The following is a 25104-nucleotide window of genomic DNA, read 5'->3' on the forward strand; positions in this document are numbered from 1 at the left end:
CTCAAAACAAAGACCTTAAAACAGCTTCACCATGACAAACACCAATTGGGCCTTCAGTTTCAGAGTCTTTCTGACATCTCTTATGAGGCCCCTCTTGCACACTCTGGAATCTCTTTTTTACTCCCATTTTGTTTGCAATTCAGCTATTCATCCGATTTATGAATTTAGGAAAAACAACCATCTTCCACAAATTTCAACAACCTTGCTGTAACTCAGAGCCAATCTGGATGTGATTTGGGAGGTCTCTCACCCAATCTCCCAATGCCTTTTTCTTTGGTCGCACTGAAGGGGTGCGTGTATGTTAACCCTTTCCTGCTGGACCGGTCCTGACACAATCAGCCACAAACCGAAGCTGCCATTAGGTGTGATTTCACTTGGGTAAAAGGTGGAGGGGAGAAATGTTAACCTTCCAACTCTACAATTTGTATGATTTTATGATTCTTCTCCCACAATCCCCTGCTCCCCAGCAGCTGCTTTTCAACAGAGAAGATGACATGGGAGATTCCTAAGCACGAGAGCACCACTTCATATGGGCTTTGGTCCTAAGCTACCTGCACACAAGGAAAAAAGGCTTAGAAGGCTTCTGGCATCTGGCAAGGAATTAACATCCTGTCCCCTTGCATTCATCCATATATTAATTACCTCTGTAAAAGTTTAGATCTCAGAAGATCTTGGCACGTTTCCTCCTCTTTGGTTATTTCTGGTCCATTGTACAGAATCCTCAGCATAGAGCAAGCCAGCACAGACAAGCCTAAAGCAAGGTCTACCAAGAATGGCAACCCTCCCGACACATCTTCCGATGACTCCTTCAGCACAGAAAGGCAAAAATGCACACACAACAATTAATGCTGTTGGTTTTTATATACTTATAAGAGTGTTAAAGTTGAGTGACATGGGAATGCGTAGTTGGGGCCCACAATATGTTCGGGCCCACAATATATTAGGCAGTACCATTGCATGCCTGTCCTCCTTCCTCTCCCCTCAAATCCAGCATATTTAGACTTATTGCAGCAAATTTCCATTCATGTCCCATATACAAACCTAACACAAGCCTACCTGAAGGAGCGTCTCCATCCCCATCGTTCTACCCGGACACTGAGGTCCAGCTCCGAGGCCCTTCTAACAGTTCCCTCGCTGCGAGAAGCCAAGCTACAGGGAACCAGGCAGAGGGCCCTCTCGGTAGTGGCACCTGCCCTGTGGAACGCCCTCCCACCAGATGTAAGAGAAAAACAACTACCAGACTTTTAGAAGATATCTGAAGGCAGCCCTGTTTAGGGAAGCTTTTAAGGGTCCCAGGCCCTAAAGAAGTTAGATTGGCTTCAATCAGAGCCAGGGCCTTTTCAACTCTGGCTCCGGCCTGGTGGAACGCTCTGCCTCATGAGACCAGGGCCCTGCAGGATCTGATTTCTTTCCGCAGGGCCTGTAAGACAGAGTTGTTCAGCCTGGCCTTTGGCTTGGAGCCAATTTGATTCCCTCCCTCCCTCTCTTTCTTTTTTCTTTTCCTTCTCCTCCTGCGATGAGGCTACATTTTAATATTTTAATGTTCCATTATTTTAATGTTGTATTTTATTTTTGTTTTTAAGTTGTAATCATTCATCTTGTTTTTATTATTGCTTGTAAGCCGCTCTGAGCCCGGCCTTGGCTGGGGAGGGCGGGGTATAAATAAATTATTATTATTATTATTATTATTATTATTATTATTATTATTATTTAACAGACTATTGTATTTTAATATTTTGCTGGAAGCTGCCCAGAGTGGCTGGGGAAACCCAGCCAGATGGGCAGAATATAAATAATATAGTATTATCATCATCATCATCATCATCATCATCATCATCATCATACCTGTGCTCGAACTGTACAAGCAAAGCCCCACATTGCTTTGTCTGGGGTGTTGTGTTCTCGGCCACTCCGCATTTCAAAGGAGAAGGTAACGGTGTCCCCTTCCACCTTATGTTTTGAAAGGGCAAAGGAGAAACAGTTAAACAAGCAGCTAAAGAGAGGGTGCAATCCCTCTTTCATGCACTGCTGTCTTCACAGACTTTCCATGGGGGCCTCAGGAGTATGATGGGGTAGCAAGGCATTACAACAACTGAAATGGCTCTAAAAATCACAGGAAGTCACATTGGACAGACTCAGGTTCAAATCCCCACTCAGTCATGGAGCTCACTGGGTAACTTTTGGCTAGTCTCCCCAGCCAGCACTGCAAACGGAACCTATCCAGTGGCGTAGCGTGGGTTGTCAGCACCCGGGGCAAGGCAAGTAATTTGCGCCCCCTAACCCGTGGATTTGCGCCCCCTAACCCGTGGATTTGCGCCCCCTAACCCATGGATTTGCCCTAACCCCAGATGTTGCGCCCGGTGCGGCCCGCCCCCCCTGCACCCCCCACGCTACGCCACTGAACCTATCTAACAGGATTGTGAAAATATAATTGGGAGGGTAGGTAGGGAAAAGAAGAATTTATGCTATTCAGAGCTCCCTGGATAGGTAGGAGGCAAATGCAGAACATTAAATAAATGGATGTGTGTTTTAAGAGACTTTGCCGAAGCACTTGGACATTCTTGGGCAAGAATTGGCTTTGGATATAAAAGCCAACCACCCTTCTTCTGGTTGACCAGACATGAGATGGAAAACCCAAATAATACTCGCATACATAATCTGATTTCAGAGGTTGCAACTGGTACAGGTCCTTGACCATGGAACTGCGACAAATGTGGAAAACACAAGGACTGGAGGTGACAAGGAAGTAACCACAATTGTTCCAGGCCCATGAATCCATCTCTCTTACAAGAGATTATGCTTAAGCCTAACTACAATGGCACTATTTTTTCATAATTTTGTTTTTAAAGATGACCACTAGCTTTTTTTTAAGTGTTCTTTAAAAAACACAAAGACAATAGCCAGCCTTTCCCTGTACATTTCAAGTTATAACTGTATCAGAAGATCAGATCAGCAACAATTATAGTCCTGGAGCTGTTCCTTTGCTTTTCCCTTCTCCTCCTGCCACTCATTTAACACTACAAAATAAATACTGAACTCAGCTGCTACAGTCCTCCTTGCATGATTTTTTTTATGGGTCTACAACAAAACACAAACCATTTTTCTATAAAGTAGTTCCCAAACAACTACTCAGCCAGATGGGCAGGGTATAAATAATAAATTATTATTAAATTCTTATTATTATCAAATTTGGTTGAAATCTTGTTGCTGTTATTTTAAAAAAGACAAATCTTTGCTCTGTACCTTTACTAAGTCTTTGGGCCAACCAGTTCCTAAGACACTCCGGCTCCCATATCCCAGGGTGTTGCCCCCATATTCAGCAACCTTCCGGCTATTTGTGTTGGGGCCTGCGTAGATCACCAGCTTCAAGAACATGAAATAAACTGTTAGGTGGGGTAAAGACAAATACAACGTGCAGACTTACGGCAGTTTGAATATTTAAACTTAATTCCAAATTGTTGTGAGGGAGACAAGCAGATGGCTTCCTGGTTTTACACGCAAATCACTGAAGCAATAATACAAATGGCTTTTAAGAAGTAAATAGCAGGTGCAGGGCCTCTGATCTGGACCAGGAGCCTGGCAGGAAAGGCCACTTTCCTTTTTGAACCCCACTCCCCATTATCCTCATCAGGATCAGAGCTCCTGGCTTGCTGTTTGTATGCAAGAGAAAGATCTGATCCTTGGCAACTGAAGTTTTCCTTCCAATGCAAACATCAAGTGCAGGCACTTCGGTCCCAATCAGAGTCACAGCAAGAGACAACCTGCCCCACCCAGTTCAGATTTTGATCCAGATCACAGCCCACTCCATCCTATCTTTGCAGGTGTTTACATTTTTTTTTTTAAAAAAAGCCACTAGCTAATGACATGTATGGTGCCACATCTAGTTTGGCCCTCAACTAGCAGTCAACATTCAGCAATGAATAAATTAATTGCAAGGGATCTCCTCTTCACACACAACCAGCTTCTGTGATCCCACACAGAGGCTGGGATCAAAACCTTCCCCTTTTTTTCTTCCTGGCAAAAAACGGTGCTATAGATATGTCTGATAGGCACAATCTGCACTTTCTGGAAACAACTGAAGCCATTTTCTTCCTTAAAAAAAAGCTTTTCCAGCTGGATAAATAGGTCTCAGCCATGGGTGTCCATTTTGTATTGTTTTAAAATTCATTTGTTTTTTGTGCTGCTCTCAACTGTTGTTTTTTTTTAAGCTGCTTTTATTATACAGTGGTACCTCGGGTTACATACGCTTCAGGTTACATGCACTTCAGGTTACACACTCCGCTAACCCAGAAATAGTACTTCTGGTTAAGAACTTTGCTTCAGGATGAGAACAGAAATCATGCTCCGGTGGCAGGGGGTGCCCCATTAGCTAAAGTGGTGCTTCAGGTTAAGAACAGTTTCAGGTTAAGAACGGACCTCCGGAACGAATTAATTACTTAATCCGAGGTACCACTGTATTTTGGACATATATGGAAGGCAATTAATAAATAACAATAATCATATTGTCCATGATAAAGACAGAGAGCATTAAGGGACAGAAGCTTCTCCTGTGCAAACTCTACTGAAGGAAATGGAAACTGCACCACAGTACTGACTTGTTGTGTTCCACTGGGAAGATCTTTCTAGCATTCTACTAACCTTATCATAATCATACTGTGAAGAGCAGCGGCTATCAAACCTCAAGTACAAACAACGGGCTCCCGGAATATGCACCGTCTCCTTAAATTTGTAATTGTCTCTGACGGGGTGGACTGTCTCTACTGTCTTCCCAGCAGCCCAAGGAGCTGGAATCTTTAAGCCAGTAAGGAAACCTGGCTCTTCTTTTTCTTCTAGCATTCTAGCATTTAAGAAAAGAGTGAAAAAGGACAAACATTAGCAGAGAAAACCTAGAATTTGTAGAACAAACCTATCACAATATCAAACACATGATATCTGAAGAAGGGCCTTGTGCTGAAGACAATTGTGACAACTGAAGGCAGTTTGAAAGAGGAATTGCTGCTCATGCGCGTTACATTCATCTAACTTTCAGCTCTGCTCAAGAGGCGTGCTTGGCAGGTTTTCCAACTTACTGAATTCCCATCTAGTGGGGATACGGACCCAAGAAGGACCTCAAAGCCTGTGGGTACAAATAAAATGCCACTTCCGGTGATGAGGAAGGCAGTTCGAACAATGCAAAACAAGGCATTGCTGAAATCTACTTCCAAGCTGATATTTACCATGCAGAGGAACCACACACATTTCATACAGGCACATGCAAGCTTTTCCTGAAGGACAAAGAGCACATTTGAGGGTGCTTGCCATTGGGAAAATAGGGAAAGTGGGGAGAGTTAACCCCCTTACCCCAGTGCTGCAGTGTAATGGGACCCCCCCCCCATGGCTGCTGTTCAGTTTTACAAAACCTCACAAGATTCAGTAACAGATCTCACAACATCCCATCTACTTGTGACATAAGTTGTTAAAAGCAGGATCAGGTAATATACATTGTGCCCATTATGAATTAAAACATAAAGCTCTTGAAACAATCTCAACCTTTTCCAATTTTGCTGCTGTTCCTCTAGAACCCTTAAGGTGGCAGGGAAAGGGAGGAGAATTAAAAGCCGTAACTTGCTCTCCAGAAACACCTTCATTGGATCTATAACTTTCAGCTCTTTGTGAGAAATTTCCCCCCCATGAGCCTACAAAGCAATTTTACAGAGCAATGCAACGCGGACCCTGTGGGGTTCCTTGCCTCTGAATCATTCTTCCATAATGATTTATGTCCAGAAGCAACATTGCCAGCAAGCATATGAGAAAGTGCCTTCAACATATTAAAGTAGTGAAGGATGAGGGTCAAAGGGCAGTCGGATGATGTTACGTTGATTACCTCTCATCAGGGAATAGCTTGCTCCTCTGCTCTGATGCCCCTCCAGGAGAACTGCCCGCTTCAGAGAAAACAGGAGACTGGGTTTTCAGCAGCAAGGCTGTCTGTAGCAAAATGAATACGGTTTGCTTGTGATTAGTAAAGTAGTATATAATGCTATCTCTCAAATAGGGAAGGGGGAAAAACTGGAGAGGCGGGGAGGGAAGTGAGAAAGAGAGAGACTGTCTTTGCAAGGGGTTGGACTAAAGACTCTCTGAGTCCCTTGCAACTCTACAATTCTATGACTTGCTATTGCTACTGATGCCCTGTCAATCCTCTCTATTGCCCTCAAAGATAGCACAGCTCCCCTGGTCCAGATCATCGCCTGGAAGGAGAATGAGGATGTTTCCTCAATAGGCATTTAGCATGACATCAACATGATTCCTTCACTCACTTTTTACAGGGCACCCACACAACTCTTATCACCTAAACATTGTCATCCTGTAGTTGCCCTGTGGTTCTTCCATCTTTTCTTAGACCACAAAAACTCCAACTTTTAGGAAGAACAAAGCAACAGTGCAGTCTCACAGCTCAACACACATTCATTATAAGACTTGTGGGGAATGTTGTTTTATGACCCTTTTTAATTGCTATTTTTGTACTTATTTAAATGTTTTTCCATCTATATTGTTTTAATGAAAGATGCAAAGCACTACAACACTCAGTGTTATAATGCTTTAGCTATGTTTCGTTTAAAAATAGTCAGAAAAGTGATAACTAAAATATTTATTTCAAAAGGAAATAAATAGGGGGTCAGAAAACAAGCAGTGGTTATAACATACCACAAGGGGTTTAGTGGAGGTGTGGTATGGACAGAACACAGTGGAATGTACACACAGAAAATGCACAACACACTCAACAGGGTGGAAAGTCAGCTGCAATTTCATTTATATCTTACAACGGAAAAGCAATAATTGGGTCATGCTAGGAGCCACCCATCTAGATGCAGCCTGAAGTTCTGCTTACTGGCAGATTTTGAACTGTGTTCCACATAGCACCATATTATGGCTATGTGTAAGTCTTTGTAACGAGGCAATTCAGTATCCTCAATGCATTGTGGGAGCTCAAATTTTACAGGGATGAACATTAAGAAAATAATGTGATACTGTTTGCCATAAAAGGATGAATGCAACCCCCTATGGCAAACCCAGTGGGACAATAAGCATTATAAAAAGTTTGCTACAAGGTAGAATGTAACAATATTGCTATTCTGGCACAAGGGTTTCAGTAGCAAAGATCATTCCAGGGGAAGGAAAAGAAACACAAAACCATTTGGAGGGGTGGAGGAGGGGAAAACCACCAGCAGAAGAAAAGGAGGCCATACCTGACTTGTGTAGAGGACCAGCTGCACCAGCTGAGGCATCAAAGCATCGGCCATGGTCAATGTTTGGAGATTGGGGTGCATCAGAGAGGTCAGCAAAACCGGAAGCAAATGGCCCAGCATGGTGGCTTTGGTCACCTGCTCCAGGCCTTTTAACCTGCAATGAGAGGCCCTCTGGATTTAGAGCATCTTGCTGCCATGCTCACTTGCCAGTCCTGCTTTGGCACACCCAGCTGGCTTACTGTGAATGTCCCACCCCAGGTTGCCTTAACCCAGGCATAGGCAAACTCATCCCTCCAGCTGTTTTGGGACCACAACTCCCATCATCCCTGGCCACTGGTCCTGATAGCTAGGGATGATGGGAGTTGTAGTCCCAAAACATCTGGAGGGCCGAGTTTGCCTATGCCTGCCTTAACCTCCCAAATACATCCTATCTCCTCCATCTTCAACAGTGCAACAAGCTCTCTTAGGTGCTGTTCCCCAGATCCCTGACACCTCCCCAACTTTCCATCATCTCTTCTGGACCTCCTGAAGCTTGCCCTTGTTGCTGCTGTTGTCAAACATCTCCTTCTTACACAGCTCATATTTAGACCTCTCCCACCCTCTGAAGGATGAACCCTTGCTCACAATGCCCCTGTTTCAGACTTTTCTTATGCCCTGCACATTTTTGTTTGAGACTCAGACCCTGCCTTAACTTGCATCCTGCCAACCAAAGAGCCTCCAGCACACACAAAAACTGCATGACAGTTCCCCAAATCTCCTGATTTTGGCAACAATAAAGAGAGAGACAGCAAAACGGTGCAAGTTCTGGTGAATGCCCTTTGCCAAGGAAGCAAACAGAAACCTGCAGAACTGAAAGGAAGCACATTCTAGTGCCATCTATTAGGCAGAGTATCAAGGGCCATTGGACTATTACACCTTCCTCTCTCATCCAGGAAAAGGGAATAGCAGCATGGCCACTTCTCTCATCCAGAGAAAGGACAGCTGCAGATAGCTTGCTTCCCTCCCTCCCTCCCCCAGAAAGATCACTCTGCACCAACTGTCAGCGTCCTGGGACTACAGACCAGAATGGAAGCACATATCGATCCCATCCTTCATCCAGACAGCTGAGGGACATCAGGTTGTGTGTCTTTTTATTTTATGCTTTGCAGTCTGTTGCAAACTGCCTTGAGGACCTTTCAAAATCAAGGTGGGGTGTGAATCTCCAAAGCAAATGAAGTACATAAACTTACCGCTGTTCCCTGTCTGGAATATCGCTGTTTATCAGAGCAGTGGTGACTTGCTGCAGCATTTCTAGAACTTCATCGCATCCCGTAAGGATCTGAGTAGCCAGAGCCAAGATACTAGCTTTAAGCTCCTAGGCACAAAAACGTTAAGAAGAAACTTGTGTTTACATGACCAAGGGAACAGCTGGTTTTAAAAACAAACAATCAAGCAAACAGAACAAAAAAATAAGCATGGGCTCCCGAAGGTTATGTGATGGTCATGACAATGAAGCCGGCACCAACAGATCGCTCCAGGACTGAGACTGGAGACAGACAATAGTTTCCTTCAAACAACAGAAGGTGGTCAGAGGGGCACCACTGCCTTTGGCAGATACATTCATTTGGTCCCCATCTCCATCCAGAGGTCTTTAGCTGTGCTTTAGAATTCCCAATCATCCACCTTGATCAGAGATGTAACTGGGACACAAGAAATGGGTGGACACACCATGAAAACAGAAGCTGATATTGCTCCACCTTTGACTCTGCAGGGAAACAATCTCTCTTTTCCTGTGTCAGCTGGAAGTTTAAAAGGTTAAACTCCAAAGTACTAGGAAAAATTTAATTAATTAAGAGTGCAAGATGCACTATGCAGGAAATGAAGGACATATTTTGACCAGGAGGGCTCCCTGTCAATAAGGCCTGATAAAAACAATATGGAAGCCTATTGGGTCATTTTTGAAGTAGGGAAGGTTCCTTCTCAGACACACAACGTGTCTTCCAGTGTCTATGTATGAAGGTGAGCACAAGGGCCACAATTTCTAGTGAGGAATCAAGTTTGATTAACTGATTTTTTTGAAGTGCCAAAGTCATTTGGTAGCAGATTGTGGAAAAAATGTTAACTTTTTTCTTTAAGTACTTAAAAAAATACAAGTAGTAGGCACCCATAACAGAAGGATTATATTTGTGTATCTCTCTCTGTCTCACACTCTCACACACAGGTGTGGTGGAATTCCTCTTCCAAGATGCTGTTTACTTCCAAAACCAAATAAAATAATACCTCCCTCAGAATGATTGCTCTTCCTCCTATGCAAAATGACACAGATTTAATCCGTTAAACCTTTTACAACAACTAGATAGTTTTTTTTTCTTTTTGCAGCAACCTTAGTGGGCACAGGAGCACACACACATTTCCCCTTCTTCTGTCCTCACCATCCTGTCCAATTGGCAAATCTTCTGCAGATCTGATGATGCTATTTATACTGCAGGGGGGAAAAGGTTGTTTGATATTTTCCTATGGCTGACTGAAACAGTCATTTCCCTGTCTAGATTCTTTTTTTAAGTGTGTGTGTGGGGGGGAGGAATAAAACATGCATGTTGCATTTGGGAAACTCCAGCTAGTTAGCTGCAGATAAGGGACTCTAGTGGGCTAGGCCCCGACTGCATACAGTACTTATCAGAATGGTTTATCCAGCCCTGTCTGCTGGCCAGACAAGGAACGAAACAGACAGTCTTAGAAGGGAAGAGAGGATGATACGAACTGCAGAGAAGAACTGGAAAAAATAAAAACGTGTTTGTAGGATGAAAGACGGCATGGACACAGTCAGCATTTACTTCATACAAGTACACAAGTACGCCAAAGAATAGCAAAAAGGAGACTGACAGAATTGAAAATAAAGAGGCAAAACTAAATATGGGCCTCCTGTGAGGGCCCTGTAGAAAGAAGTGGAAGCTGCTCTTATCTACCAGCCCATGGACTCAGCCTTGAGTAGTGGGCTGGGGCTGCCTTTCCTTCTCTGCTCCTCCCTTAAGCAGCTGAGATAATAAATGCAAAGCCAACTGGAAAAGTAGCACAGGCTCTGCATAAAAGCATATTTTGCCCCATTTCTTCAGACACGCAAGTAATATTCCCTAGAGAGTGGCGGTGAAGTTGATGGGGCGATTATGTTTTCAGAAATTCTACAGCACTGCTTTGCTGAACACAGATCCCCCCTGAGTGGTACAGCTAGCAACATGTTTAAATTTCAAAGTACTTGAAAGTGTAGGGATAGCTTTCCCTTATCAGGAATACTCAGTGGTTCAGCTAAAGCAATAGCTCTAGGACAGTCACCCGGCCTGCACAACACGTTTGCAAAGAGGTCCATCTAGAATGGAATTGAGGCAGCAACCATTTAGGATCAAAGTTTTTAGAGGTTGTCACACTGACTTAGAGTAAGTCAAAAGGTGAAAGAGTTGCTGATGGGAGCATCCATACCACAGACATAAACAGGTTTGAAACCTACTTAAAGGCCAAACCATATGCTACGGTAAACATACCTTTAGAGAAAGGGAGCTTAAATCGACCTCCCTCGCATTTTTACTTTTGTTTTGAGAAAAAGGGTCTCAATTTGGATCAGGCTATCTACTAGTGCTCAGAGTCCTGTGCAGGTTTCCTATCAACCCCCCCCCCCAGCTTCTTTGCTCCTCAGGGGTCAGCAGTATGGAGTGGGAGCATATTCCAGACCCAGACCCCACAGCTGCTGTTTCTTCAAACTTAAATTAGGCTTGCTTAAGGGCACTTTTTAAAAAAGAGTATTTTATCAGAATGTGTAGTTTGGCCCTAGGCAGCACAGCTTCTTTCAGGAAACCCTGAGCATTTCTGAAGCTGCAGAGAATTCTCCATTTAGAGGTTCTTAGCTCCCTCACCAAACTGTAACCACCAAGGTCTGAGGTGTGAGAAAAGTCATGACCTTTAGTGAGATAAACCTGTTTAGGTCTGTGTAGAACCGTCCAAGACAAAGGCTCCCTCTGAGGTTCCATGGAGGGGGTAGGGCAGCTCCAGGAATAAAAAGCGATGAAAATGCAAAGCTACCCTCCATGCCAGGGATGGGAAACTTGCAGCCCTCTAGATCAGCCCTAGCCAGCATTGCAATGATCAGGAACCATGGAAGTTCAGTAATATATTGGAGGCCACAGGTTCCTGAGCCCTGCTCTATGCTAACACCCAGAGAACCCTTTTAGATTTCATATGGTTAAGAAATAGAGATTTCATTTGTGTGGGGGGGGACAGGACTCTAGAAGTTTTAAAGGCCCCTAGATGGATATATTCTAAAATGAATGGGAATAAAGAATAATTTTATAGATTAAAAAAAAAAAATCTGTAGCAAGGCCTGGAATACAGAACTATCTGCCACAGTTCTTTCTCTAAAACAAGGAGACTCTCGCATAAGAAAAGCCTGCTAGATAAGTCCAATGGCCCATCTAGTCCAGCATCCTGTTCTCACAGTGGCCAAATAGTTGCCTGTGGGAAACCAGCAAGCAGGATTCGAGCACAAAAGCACCCTCCTCTCCTACTGTTTCTAGCAGCTGGTATTCAGAATGCCTCCAACTATGGAGTCAGAGCACAGCCATCGTGGCTAGCAGCTAGTGATGGCCTTATGTACCGTATTTTTCACTCTATAGGACGCACCTTGTTTTAGAGGGGGAGAACAAGAAAAAAAAATCTCCCCCTCTCTGCCCAGTGCCCCTTCAGCGAAGCGGCAGGAGAAATGGAGCCCCTTCCATTTCTCCTCCTGCTTGGCTGAAGAGGCGCTGCACAGCTCTCTCTCTCTCTGCTGAAGCCAGGAGAGTCTTGCTCTCCTGGCTTCAGCAAAAGGAACCTGAAGCCTTTGGAGCGCAGCGCAAGTTCCCGCTCCCTCTGCGCTTCGGTGGCTTCGCGTTGCTGTCGCTGAAGCCAAGGAGCCTGCATTCGCTCCATAGGACACACACACATTTCCCCTTAATTTTTGGAGGGGAAAAAGTGCATCCTATAGAGCGAAAAATACGGTACCTCCATTCATTTGTCTAATCCTCTTTTAAAGCCATCCAAGTTGGTGGCCATGACTGTATCCTATGGAAGAAAGTTCCACAGCCAATGATTTACTGGTAATGATAGTGCTTCAGTGCAGGGTAATTTGATGGTTCAGAATAGAGGCCCTCGTGAGGAACAACCTCTGGACTGAACTTCCAGTTGGTGGAGAGCGGCGGCGGCGGCAGCAGCAGCACACAATGATCTCTGTTGGTCTTCCTGAATGCCAGTCTGGTGGAGGTCAACAGGGGAGCCTAGCCATGCATTGCAAAGCAAAAGAGTTCCTGAATTAGGGCACACATAGCTTCAACAGCACCTTCCCTCCTGAAGAGGTCACCGTTGAGAATTCTAGCTGAAGCTGTCACAAAATTACACTGAGACAACAAGAAGGGACAAGACAGCACAGAGAGGGTATACCCATCAGCTGAACTGCAGAGATACAAGGGCCGGAAGAGAGCATGGGTTGCTGAAATCAGAACTGGAATTTAATATTGGTGTTTACCTGTACCTTCAATGTCTCTCCCTGCAAGGAGCTGTCACTGTCATCGTTTTCGTCAGGCTTAATCAAAATTGTATTACTCAGAAGATGGTTCTGTACCGCCATCAGATACCGCAGGCAAGAAGAGGCAGCCTTTAATATAAATGAGCACCATTTGCATTATCATGTCAACACTTCAACTAGAAAATCAGCACAGAAAAAGGTTGTGTGCTATTTTTGAAACACAGAGGAAGAAAACGAACAGGGAAATGTCAAATTATTCTCCTGCTAGACTGTCATAGCTCTGCAGTGCATTACAAGAAAGTAACAAAAGAGTCACTAACTCAAGCTAAAATTTGAGAGATGTGTCACAAATTGCTGGATTTTGCTTAGTTGACACATAGGCAAGTAACAGTCAAATTAATTCTTAAAACAAAGCTGAATTCACAGGGATCAATGGATACATTCTAGAAAGGTCAACAGAGTGGGAATGGGATCTCAACATATTTATTGCAGTACACAATGTAACTGTAAGTTTCAAACAATGCTGTATAGCTTATGCTTTGATTCCATGGGGGCACAGAAAACCTAAATTGAATTCAGCTTCCTGAAAACCCCATGCTTCCTTTTTTTTTTACTTAAAGCAAGTTGCTAGCCCTTATTGGCTTTTCAGATATGCTTCAAAGTGTGAGGAAATGTCTGCTGAAATCTCAGGAGTGGAGGCAACTAACTAGAAAGTAACAGAGCAGGAGAGCTCCAATGCTCTGCCTAACTCTTTACCCCTCCTCCACAACTGGCAAAACCACAATGATGCAAAATAGAAGCAGTTATGCAAATCTGCATGCCTAGAGAGGACACAGAATTCTGCTATTCTTGGTACAGACTTTGGATGGCTTGGGCCCAGCATTTCAATTAGCACAGTACACTGGTCTAAATCTGGTCCCACCTACTACTTCTCAAAGCCAGTACCCATTTGTTCAGCATTTCCTGCAATTCTTCCAAAATAGTCATAACCCAAATATTCAGGCTGCTTCTTCCTAACCCCGTGACTTTCCTGTAAAGCAGGTCAGGATTGTTATGTTCATTATGCAGCCAGTATGGTATAGTGGCAAAAATGTGCCAGAAAACAATGGGAATAACTACCGTAGGTTCAGTTTCCCATTTAGGCGCAAAACTCACTGGATAAGCTTGGGTCATTTACTCACACTCCCCTACCTCTCATGACTGTTACAAAGATAAATGAGCGGGAAGGCTGCAGCTCTGAGCAAATGAGGCAGGATAAAAATGTAGCAAGATAAACACTATTACAATGAGGGCTGAGGCTAAAACAGAGTGGCTTGGTTTGATTCTGATTCACTCATTTGTTTTTATTTATACCCCAGTTTTCTACAGCTAGAACCAAAATCAGCTTGAAAGTTATTAAAATACAATCTAAAATAAAAAAAATCACATTAAAAGCAATCAAAACTGGTTTGTTCATTGAGTTTTACCACTAATGCCAAGACTTAAACCGGACTTCGGGTCATGCCATTCACTTTTAACTACCATGCTAACATTAGCTCTTAATTAGGATTATTTTTTTGTGGTTGGCGTTCAAAGTAAGTGGCAGGGAGACAGAGCAGGGCAACATGTGGATTATCAGACATCTGGCCAAACACTCACAGAAGACAGCATGGAAAAGTTCATGCCGGTTTAGCCAGGTGCTCAATTTCATGGCAGGACAAAGTATAAGACTGCTCTTCCTAGGTGAGGCTGGGGAAAAAACTGGAAGAGCTGCATCAGCACCTGCTGCCTGTTAGTACAATCTGAATCATGAGTTCCGAACTCTCCTAGGTACATAAGTCCTTGTTTTTCTTGTGTAGGAGAGTGTCAATACATCGGCATGCAGGTGGCATCCAGAAAACAATCAGTGAGGTTTGCAGGCTCATCTGTAACATTTGACAATCCAAATGCTCCCCTTAAACCTTGCAGAGACTGCTGGACTGCCCCTATCCTGGCTGTACCCATAAAACAAGGGGCCCTTTTGAAAAAAAGAGCAAGCTAGGAGGTGTTACTCACAGGCACAGTTGAGAGGAGCCTTTGAAATTCATCTCTGGATACAGTTTGGCACTTGGTGATTAAGATACATGATTCTCGGACAACGATCTTGAGAATGTAGTGCAAAAGTTCATCGTTTAGTCTTTAAAAATGTAGGAAATATATGGTAAAATGGTGAGGGTTCAGTACTGGAAACAAAAACACTCATGTGCAAGCATATTAAGTATTTTGGTAATGGCGAACTAGTAGCTACCATAAAAGACACAACCATGTTTTTATTTACTTAACTTACATCTGTCTACAGCTACAGGACAGTTCCACGCATCTAAGAGCAGGACCCTATGCCTTACAACAAACTCCTTAAAAGGGGGTGTTTCAAAAGTTTTTGATACTGCTGGGGTCATGGCGGCATGTCCCATTGCAACAGGTGAGGCAAAACAGGAAGTGATGCCACCTTGCTCTGCCACGCCACCCACCTCTGCCAGCACCACCTCCGTGCCACTGCCTCTGCTGTCAGAGAAGTGGCGCCAGCATCAAAGCTGGTTTTAGGCAAGAGATCTCATAAGATCTCTCAGCACCAATGCCAGTGGCAGAGGCACAGGTGAGTCTGCTTTGGGGGCTTCTGCCACCTGAGGCAGCTGCTTCACCCCACTTCATGGGTGGGCTGGCCCTAGCTGTGGTGTGGGGGGTCCGTGCTTCCAAGCTCAAAACTCCACTGTTGCACTCTAGCACTCATAAGTGCCTGAAGCAGCTTTTTAGATCCCAGAAACGGGAGCACAAATTCATGAGAAGCTTTCTGATGCAGGCAAACACGTACCTAGCAAATGCCTGAGCAGAGGAAACTCCCTGTGGATTGAGCCTTCTGACAGTTTGCACTGCCCATAGAGATCCAAAGGGGATCTCGTTGCAAATAATTGCTGTGCACAAGAGAGTTGTGTGTGGTGGTGGTTGGGGAAATATAAAACAGATCATTTTATGTCATCATTTAATTGCTGAGGACTGCAAATTCACACTTTCAAACTTCTGTTTGGTTATTCCAAATGCGCTTTTCCTAAAACTGCAACAAATGGTTTCCTTTATCTGTCTTGAAGTCTAATGTTTGTTTGTTTGTTTAATATACTACCCACAGTTTTTCAGTCACATGTTTTTATATTATGTCCATGGAGAATAAGTATAGCAAGTAAAGATCTGGGGCTTGAGTATCTCTTTTGATCTGGAGTACTTTCAAAATAACTTGCCCTGAACGACACAGACCTGAAATCTCTGAAAGACTGCCTCCTTTCCTACATACCCTCTTGGTAGAGGGTAGTAGTTCTTCTTCCCTGGGGAGCCGGGATAGGGCATTCTGTGGAACACCTTCCCTACAGAGGCATGTCTAGCACCTTCATTATACACCTTCCAGAGAAGGCTGAAGATGCAACTCTTTACCATGGATTTGACACTTGAGGTGTATATTTTTAGGATTGTTTAAATCTGTTTCTAATATTGTATTGGAATGCTGTAAACCATCCCAAGACCTCAAGGTGAAGGATAAGCAGTAAATAAACAAACAAATAAATAAATAAATAATAAAAACATATATTATGATCCGTGATTCTGAGATTCTGTCCTTGTAGCACTGGCTCTGTGGAGGATGTACCATATTATTTATCTTACTGCCAAATATTCTCTGAGATTTGAACTCAATTTTTAGACACTCTTCTTGAGGGGAAAATCAACTGGCCTGAAGCTACAAAAAAAAAAAACCACCCAATTTCTTATAGGCTTCTGTTGTGATTATTGTTTCTTGAAATCGTTACTAATTGTTCCTTTTCTGTTGCTTAGTACAACACAGTGAACTAGACACAGGATTTGTGCCATCTCCATTCCTTTTTAAAGGGGCCACTTGCCCCAAGCAAGCTGTGATGAAACATTTGGAAGCTGTACAACAGAAGCAGCAACTCTGAGAGAAGTCTTCATTGGATAGGATCCAGAGCTTTCAGCATGTGCACTAGGCAAATTACATCCCTTACATGCAGGAAGACCCATGTCACTTACCTGTAATGCTCATCATCTTCACTGCCAAATCTGTTGTTCTGAAGCTGCTCAGCCAGGTTAGTCATGATCACATTTCGAAGCTGGGCAAGCCCACTGTTTCTGTCTCCTACAAAGGAATAATTCATGCGGGAAACTGGCTATATATAGATGTTGGCCTCAGCTGTAAATTCATGCTAGATGAAAATATTTCTTATTAAATGTGCAGCAGACTATGCTTTCTGGATCATATACTTTTAGCCGGTAGATGCTTCTAGATGTGGATGATTTAGCAGCTACCAAGCATAGCTGCTCTGCTGTAAACTGGAAATGGAATACAAATTCTGCTTCCAGACTTCTGAAACTCTGCAGCCGAGTGTGAAGTCCACTTTTTCCAAGCCCAAATGCTGGTTTTCATTGAGACTATTGTGAAACGCCCTCGGCCCTCGTCTCCACCCCCATCATTCAGCCCAGACAATGAGGTCCAGCTCCAAGGGCCTTCTGGCGGTTCCCTCACTGCAAGAAGCGACGTTACAGGGAACCAGGCAGAGGGCCTTCTCGGTAGTGGCGCCCGCCCTGTGGAACACCCTCCCATCATGTCAAGGATATAAACAACTATCTGACTTTTAGAAGACATCTGAAGGCAGCCCTGTTTAAGGAAGCTTTTAACATTTGATATTTTAGCGTGTTTTTAATATTCTGTTGGGAGCTGCCCAGACTGGTTGGGGAAACCCAGCCAGATGGGTGGGGAATGAATGAATGAATGAATGAATGAATAAATAAATAAATAAATGGTTAAATACTCCCTCCTCCCCTCACTGTACTCCTAATCATGGATTTGGAAAGGGAAGGGTTACATTGACAGATCTGATTTCCATGGAATGAAATGGCTAGCATAATCTATACAGGTCACAACCAGCCAGAATGGCAGCACAATGGGTCACCTACATCTGGGGCATCTGGAGGGGGGAAAGAGCTGGATTTTTGGCACTCTGAAATACAGTAGAAGCTGAACAGGAAAGGCATGATAGGGAGATATTTGTTGACAACGTCAGGAAAACATGGCTACTCTAGAGCAAAATATCAGTGTGGAAGCTGCCTATAATGAATTTTCATTACAGTCTTAGTGGAAACACTTACCTTCTGTTAAAACCAGCTTAAGCAAGTTATTAATTTCCACTTCTCCAGGATACAGGTTATTTAGACCAGAGCTTAAAGAAGAGGAAAGAAAAGGTAACATTTAGTATCTGCAAAGACAGAGCAACAGAGTATTAAAAGGTAATGGGACCCCTGACCATTAGGTCCAGTCGTGACCGACTCTGGGGTTGTGGCGCTCATCTCGCTTTATTGGCCAAGGGAGCCGGCGTACAGCTTCCGGGTCATGTGGCCAGCATGACAGAGTATTGGGGCACCTTAAAATCAAGCAGATTAATTGTAGCATAAACATTGTCTTCTTTCTTTCTTTCTTTCTTTCTTTCTTTCTTTCTTTCGACTATTGAGACTACCTTTCTGAAAAATTTTAGCATCTGCTTCCTGAGTATAAAAGGAAAGTCAGGAATCTTGGGGTTTTTTGAATGATGTTTGAATGAATGAATAGAACAGACTATGGTTAAGCAAGAAGGCCATCAACAGACAGTTTGGGGACTAAGACCTAGAAGACCAGGGTTCAAATTTCCACTTAACCATGAAGCTCACTGGGTAATCTTCCAGTTGCACTATCTCAGACTAAGCTACCTCACAGGGTTGTTGCGAGGATAAAACAAGGAAGAAAACTATGTACGCTACCTTGAGCTCCTTGGAGGAAAAGTAAATGTAATAATAATATATACAAAGAAAACCACTATGTTCAAAAGGGGCCTCTTTGGATATCAAAAGGAAGCCTTTTCCACCCTGTTATGTAACCAGATTCAAACTAAGAATTATTTTATGGGAAATACGGTTCAAGCATGCAACTGCTTCTACAGTTAAAGGAATGAAAACGCTCATGCTTTTTCCTCTTTATTTAATTGTCTGTTATTGCTGCTGCTTGTGCCACAGAGAGCAAGGAAAGCATACTACAGAAGCAATTGTATTTTAGTTTAAGTCTTACCTGTGTCATTTCTTGAAATGTTTGCTAGCAACTTACACAATGTACAATCTCTATTGCATTCGGTACCCAGTGAAGTAAATTAAGAATACTCTTATATCATAGAAGAGGATCTGAGGCTAAGTAACTGCAATTCATCCAAGGCTATGCAGTCAGCCTGTGGCTCAGGAGGAATCTGAACTCAAGTTTGCCAGATCAAAGTCCAGCACTCAGCTGGCTGGCTATTAATTTAATTCTACACTCTGAAAATTTAATTCTACACTTCACCAGTGTAGAATTAAACCAAGTTTCTTCAACAACGTTATCTGGTCATACAGTGCAGCAACCAGTTAATAATTCTCTAACATTAATCAACATGGCTGAAAAAAACAGGATCCAAAATACGCGGTTATTATTCCAGAACTGAGAACACTGCGCCTCGTAAATACAGATCTGCAAACTACTCTAGAAGATTTTGTTCTCAAGTTTTGGAGTGTGTCCCATATACAGGAAAATGCGACACCCAAGATCAGGCACGGGCAAACTCGGCCACCCAGATGTTTTGGGACTACAACTCCCATCATCCCTAACTAACAGGACCAGTGGTCAGGGATGATGGGAATTGTAGTCCCAAAACATCTGGAGGGCCGAGTTTGCCTATGCTTGCCCAAGATGAATGCCCTTTGCCCTTTAGATGTACATTATCTGGTTATCTTAACGCAGGACTGTGAAGCTCCCCATGATTTGGTGGCAGATAGAAGAGCGGGAACCATCTTCAACCTTGTAACTACAACTAGACAAAAGAACTATGCCCAACCAGCAGCAGCAGCAGCAGCTCTCACAACAGAACTTCAAAGTCAGCCTAAAGTAGATGGTAGAAATGCTTGCTTTCTTCTATATAGCTGATACCAGCTATCTAGGACTTTCTGACCATTTTAACTGATGGCCTCCTAAGAGTGCAATGTCCAAAGCTAGGAAATAGGCTGGCCAGCTGGTTAATTTAAAAGTTATGCATTTAGACGACAGGTTTATATTCTCTAATACTGTGTGCTGCAAGCGTCCTGTATAAGACAGAACCCAATGACAAAGCTTGGATGTTGTCTGGCAAATATCCACCCCACCCACAACCTCCTCTCATTTTAAGATTTTTAACCTCAGCTAGCAAGAAGCAATGGGACGCAGGTGGTGCTGTGGTCTAAACCACAGATCCTAAGGCTTGCTGATCAGAAGGTCAGCGGTTTGAATCCCCGTGACGGGGTGAGCTCCTGTTGCTTGGTCCCAGCTCCTTGCCCACCTAGCAGTTCGAAAGCACGTCAAAGTGAAAGTAGATAAATAGGTAGCGCTCCGGCAGGAAGGTAAACGGCATTTCTGTGTGCTGCTCTGGTTCACCAGAAGCAGCTTAGTCACGCTGGCCACATGACCCAGAAGCTGTACGCCGGCTCCCTCGGCCAATAAAGCAAGATGAGCACTGCAACCCCAGAGTCGTCCGCAACTGGACCCAACGGTCAGGGATCCCTTTACCTTTAGCAAGAAGCAGGCTGGAAAGTGACATTAGCAGTTCCTTCCCAAAAAAAAACACCCTGTGACCTGGAACAGACAGGGAGGAAGCCTAGCATATACTGGTGACCAAACTAGCTGCCTTCCTTTGGGCTAGGTTCAGCCAAGCCCTAGTGTAAAGCACAGAAAATTCACACTTTAATATGAGGAAGCTTAGAATGGCTGCTTTGTGGTTTTTACCAAGTCAGGCCTTGAAAGTATTATCCTCACAAGGACTACAGCATTTGTAGGATTTGATTGATTGTAGTGAGCTAAGAGGACATACCTGATTGCCAGGCAGACCTCCTTCTGAATCTCAGGGCTGATCTGGTCCACTGGTGCCATCAGTAACTGCCAAAGCAAGAGGCCGGATCGTCTTACGATATCACGATTCTTCTCGGTTTGGGGGCTGAAGAAAAATTTAAAAACCACCTGCAAGGACAAACATGGGACTGTATGTACAAATGCTCGTGTTGAATTGTCAGCTATGAGTAAGTGAGTACCATAAAAAGAGTATATGGAATCTGATGGTTTATTTATTTATATTAATATAATCTATTGCAGTCTCTGCCATGCCCACAGGGTCCCCACTCTCACTGAAAGGAGATTTAAAAGAAGCACTGAGTTGGAGCCAACAGATTAGTTTGCAGTGTGTGGGTTGGTAGCAGAGCGCATGTGTGATGCCTATAACAATTGCTTCAGTTTGCAGGTGTCACCATGCACCCGAAAAAGATGGACAACCCCTCTCACCAGCTTCATTCCAGTGGCCAAAGGCGAGGAGCAAAAAGCAAAAGACCCTCAAGAAAAAACAGAATAAAATGTGAACATTTCCTCTGCCCTCCACTGACTTAACCACACAAGTTAGCTGAAACAGGTGGGTCTGATAATGCTTACAACAATTGCTGGAGAATACCATCAAGAACACCTCTCTTGGATAAAGCTTCTGTCAGGGAACTGCCATCGGAGCCAAGAGTGGAGGTAAGGCTCCCCAACGATGCAGGAGAAGGGACCAGCAGGGAGAGAGAGAACACTTCCTTTGGGGAAGGAAATCGGCGTGACACCAGGAAGAAAGGGGAGCAGGGAAGGACTTCGGAGAGATGGCTCCAAGACTCTTCCACAGAGACCAGCGGGGAGAGCCCAGGACCTCCGCTGGCCATGCCCACTCTGCGCAGAAGACTTCCGCGCAGGGAGGCTAGGCGGAGACTTGGCGTCAAAGAGCTTTTATGTTGGAAGAAGTTCAGGAAACGCCCACTGACGGATTCTGCCAGTGACTGACACAGCCACGGAGAAAGGGCTGTCCAGCCAGGGAAAGGTTTAGCCAGACAACGTTGCCTAGAGCAGCAGCCCCCTTACGCACGAGCAACCCCCAATTCCCTTTACAGCTTCCATGACTGAGAAAGAACCCACCAATGCTCCAATTCAGTTCCAGCACTTCTGACTCTGCTCACAGGAAGCATGAGAAAATCCTTACATATCCCACCACTCCCAGGTTAAGGGAACCCCACTAAGGGTACCGTATTTTTCGCTCTATAGGACGCACTTTTCCCCCTCCAAAAATGAAGGGGAAATGTGTGTGCGTCCTATGGACCCCTCTCGCTCTCCAGGCTTCAGGAAGCTATCCGCAAGCCTTGGGAGCTCGGCGGGAGTGCCCGCATCCCAAAGCCTGGGGCACGCTGAGCAGATATCCGCAAGCCTGGGGAGCTCGGCAGATAGCAGCCTCCAAACCCGACCTGGTTTGGAGGCTGGCGGTGGGGAAAGCAGCGCTTCTCCCCACCGCCAGCCCCACAAGCTCGGGGGACAGCGGGGAGGCGGAGCGCCACCTTCCTGCTATTCCCCGACCTGGTTTGGAGGCTGGCGGTGGGGAGAAGCAGTGCTCCCCCCCCCGCCAGCCCCAAAGAGCAGGTCGAAAGGAACCCAAAGCCTCCAGAGCCCAGAGGGAACTCCCGCTGGGCTCTGGAGGCTTCGGGTGAACGCACCTTGAACACACAGAACGCACCTTGACTTAGAGGGGGAGAACAATTTAAAAAAAAAAAAATTCCCCCTGTTCTCTCCCTCCTATGGTCTGGTGCGTCCTATGGTCCGGTGCGTCCAATAGAGCGAAAAATACGGTACTTTGCCTGAGTATCCCACACCCCCAATCCAAAAGCAAACAATTACATTAGGATAGTACAATTACACTAGGATAGCACGCACCTGGAAGACAACCAAGATGCAGCGTATAATGCAGGTGTCCCCATTGACCATAGCTTTCTCCATAATGTCGCAAATGCTGCTAAGATGATGGCCCTCGATTGGGTGTTGCTTGCCCAGAAAGTTTGTGATTGGAAGGTTGTTACTCGCTGCCAGCAGGTTGAGTTGATGGATACACATAGCACCAACATGGTGCAGTAATTGATTGATAACCTCATTTGTGGTTATGGCATCTCCTAAAGAAGTAAGAAACGTTTTATAAATCGGCAGTGTGCATTTCAAGGTATCGTCAAAGTTTATTCATTCTGTGCCTTTCAACTGTGCCCAGTCTAAAACATAAGGTTCCCCACCCCCAAATATTCAAATAACCGTGTGGAAATCAAACAGAGAATTCCCAGGTTTGATCCTCAGTGTTTCCAGGTTATAAGTAGAATGGTGTAGTTTGGTGCTTGCAATCTCTAGGAGGTACTCTCAGTTGGAATAAGCAACACTAGGTAGACATCTAGGTGGGCGAAATTATCTGACAGTAAGGCGTCTTCATATATTTATATGGATAGAAGGGAAGCAAGAGAAGGGCATGGAGTTTGTGTGTAGCTGCCCACATGTTTTAAATAACTGGGAATAGCAACCATACATGCAGTACTGGAGCAAGGGTATTTTCCACAGCTTGGATCCCTCTAACATGGATTTGTTGGTTTGGCCTTTGCAAGCCACCACCTCTCAAACCCATTTTTTCCAAATGGAAGACAATTAACAAACTACTTCATGAGACTTTCGACAGGGTAAATATGTTGAAGTTTGCCCCATACTACAATTTGTGCTATATAGCTGACGATGTGGTATCAATACCTGATTATTTCACTGCTAATGTTTGCATTCAGAGAAGCACCGTTTTGTGGCTTTCTCCTGCAGCTGTAATAGTCAATTGCCTTCCTTCAGCGGAATTCCACAGAAATTCAAAGGAAAGATCCCAGCATCTTGTAGTTTGTAACTTCAAAAGCAGGAGAACTTCAGACACCCTGATTATTATTTTGGCTCTGATCAAAGGAAGTTCTGTTCTATATATACCCTCACCAACCTTGTATGAAAGAGCTGTTCTGCCCTGCTGGTTTCTCAGTCAGGTGCAGCATGGCTCAAAGGCAATGCCCACTGATCCAGGCTGTCCATCTCATATTTCACTAACAATGACTTTGTACAGAGTGCTGACTGCTGATTTCCCCCTCACCTTTTGGTTCCACAATTATATGGCTGACTCCTAGCCTCTGGCAAACGTAATGGAAGGCTTGGTTCCCTGGATTGCACCATTGATCAATATAGTCGTTCGAGCATGTCCAGATCATGTTATTCATAGCATCATAGCACGCTCCTGAACAAAAACAATCAATACCTCTTTTTATCAAAAGTGGCTTATAATGCAAAACAGGTCCAGACAGATGCCTTTATGGTTGGTAACAATTCCTGTCTCTTAACATACGCATGCACCTCCTCCCTCCTCTGCACCCCTTCTCACCAACAGCTTCATTTGGTCCTAAAGGACTTTTCTTTGTTTTTATTCCTCAGAAGTAAAGACTGTTCCTAAGCATTCCATAACAGCTCAGCAGCTAAGCCAACAGCTACGGAAGTCTTCTTGCAATGAATCTTACATCTAATAAGAGATGTTTCCAACATAGCAGCTTATTTGCAACTCAGATTTTTACACATTTTCTAGCTTACCTGATTTTGGGGGGAAACTGATAAAAGCACTCTCCCCCCCTATAGATTTGCTTGCTTTAATGGACTGCCTCTCTTGCCTTCATTCAACCATAGCAAGCACTCCAGTGTTCACCACTCCAAGGCTGGTGTTTACTTTGCAAATAGATTTATAGATATTGCTATCAATGGTACAAAATAAAGCAAAAAACAACTGTCTAAACTCCCCTCTGCAATGATCCACAAATGCTAACTTAAAAAACCCACCACCATTACATTGCCAATGGCACCTTAAGTCAGCCAAGGTTTAGAGCAAATATACAGTTTCAAGCAGTTCTCATATACATATATATTGTTAATTGCCTCTTATTATAAACTTTATTAGCCTTCTCTTACTTTGGCAGGTTATTTCTGTTACTTTAAAAAAGAAAAATAAGAGGTGTGCCTGAACAGATTAGCTGTTTAAAGCAAGCCAGATTCTGCTCAGAGAAACCTGTAATCAAGGGCATCAAACGCCATTATTGCCATTACCAAGTTGCATCTAAAACTGCATATTAATTCCTTACCAAGACCAGGAACAAGAGCACCGCGTCCAAGTGAGCTCCCAGCAGCATCAATGAGATCCGCTCGACTTGTAAACTGTCCATCTGAGATACTGTACACCAGACTCGAAGCCAGAACTTTAAACAGAGAGCCTACAATCAATCCCTTGAAAGCTCACATATTTATTTGAACTGTGCGTTATGCACAGGAGCTTAATTGTTAAACACAGACAGTTATTTAATTTCTACAGTGAGAGAATCGAGATACCGAGGCTTGTACTTAACTGGAAGCCTTTTGCCCTGGAA

General features: G+C 44.1%; 1 protein-coding gene across 6 annotated transcripts in view; it reads right to left on the bottom strand.

Moving 5' to 3' along the window:
* Positions 1 to 25104, bottom strand: part of HECTD4 (HECT domain E3 ubiquitin protein ligase 4) — a 121655-nt gene that overhangs the window by 57003 nt on the left and 39548 nt on the right. For 4 of the 6 annotated variants that reach the window (XM_083629146.1, XM_083629145.1, XM_083629143.1 and 1 more), the window contains exons 10-24: positions 24823 to 24936; positions 23793 to 23933; positions 22571 to 22803; positions 20664 to 20809; positions 17917 to 17987; positions 16801 to 16906; positions 14785 to 14905; positions 12751 to 12879; positions 8453 to 8577; positions 7224 to 7377; positions 5864 to 5964; positions 4639 to 4837; positions 3244 to 3363; positions 1846 to 1950; positions 643 to 806 (exon numbers count right to left, since the gene is read on the bottom strand). In XM_083629146.1, the coding sequence (XP_083485272.1) occupies positions 643 to 806; positions 1846 to 1950; positions 3244 to 3363; positions 4639 to 4837; positions 5864 to 5964; positions 7224 to 7377; positions 8453 to 8577; positions 12751 to 12879; positions 14785 to 14905; positions 16801 to 16906; positions 17917 to 17987; positions 20664 to 20809; positions 22571 to 22803; positions 23793 to 23933; positions 24823 to 24936 (2029 nt within the window). The remainder of the gene's footprint in view (positions 1 to 642; positions 807 to 1845; positions 1951 to 3243; positions 3364 to 4638; positions 4838 to 5863; positions 5965 to 7223; positions 7378 to 8452; positions 8578 to 12750; positions 12880 to 14784; positions 14906 to 16800; positions 16907 to 17916; positions 17988 to 20663; positions 20810 to 22570; positions 22804 to 23792; positions 23934 to 24822; positions 24937 to 25104) is intronic. The other 2 variants (XM_083629147.1, XM_083629144.1) reach the window with 1 other exon arrangement.

The sequence above is a fragment of the Podarcis filfolensis genome (genome assembly GCF_964270895.1).
Source record: "Podarcis filfolensis genome assembly, chromosome: 8".
Classification (NCBI taxonomy): Eukaryota; Metazoa; Chordata; class Lepidosauria; order Squamata; family Lacertidae; genus Podarcis; species Podarcis filfolensis.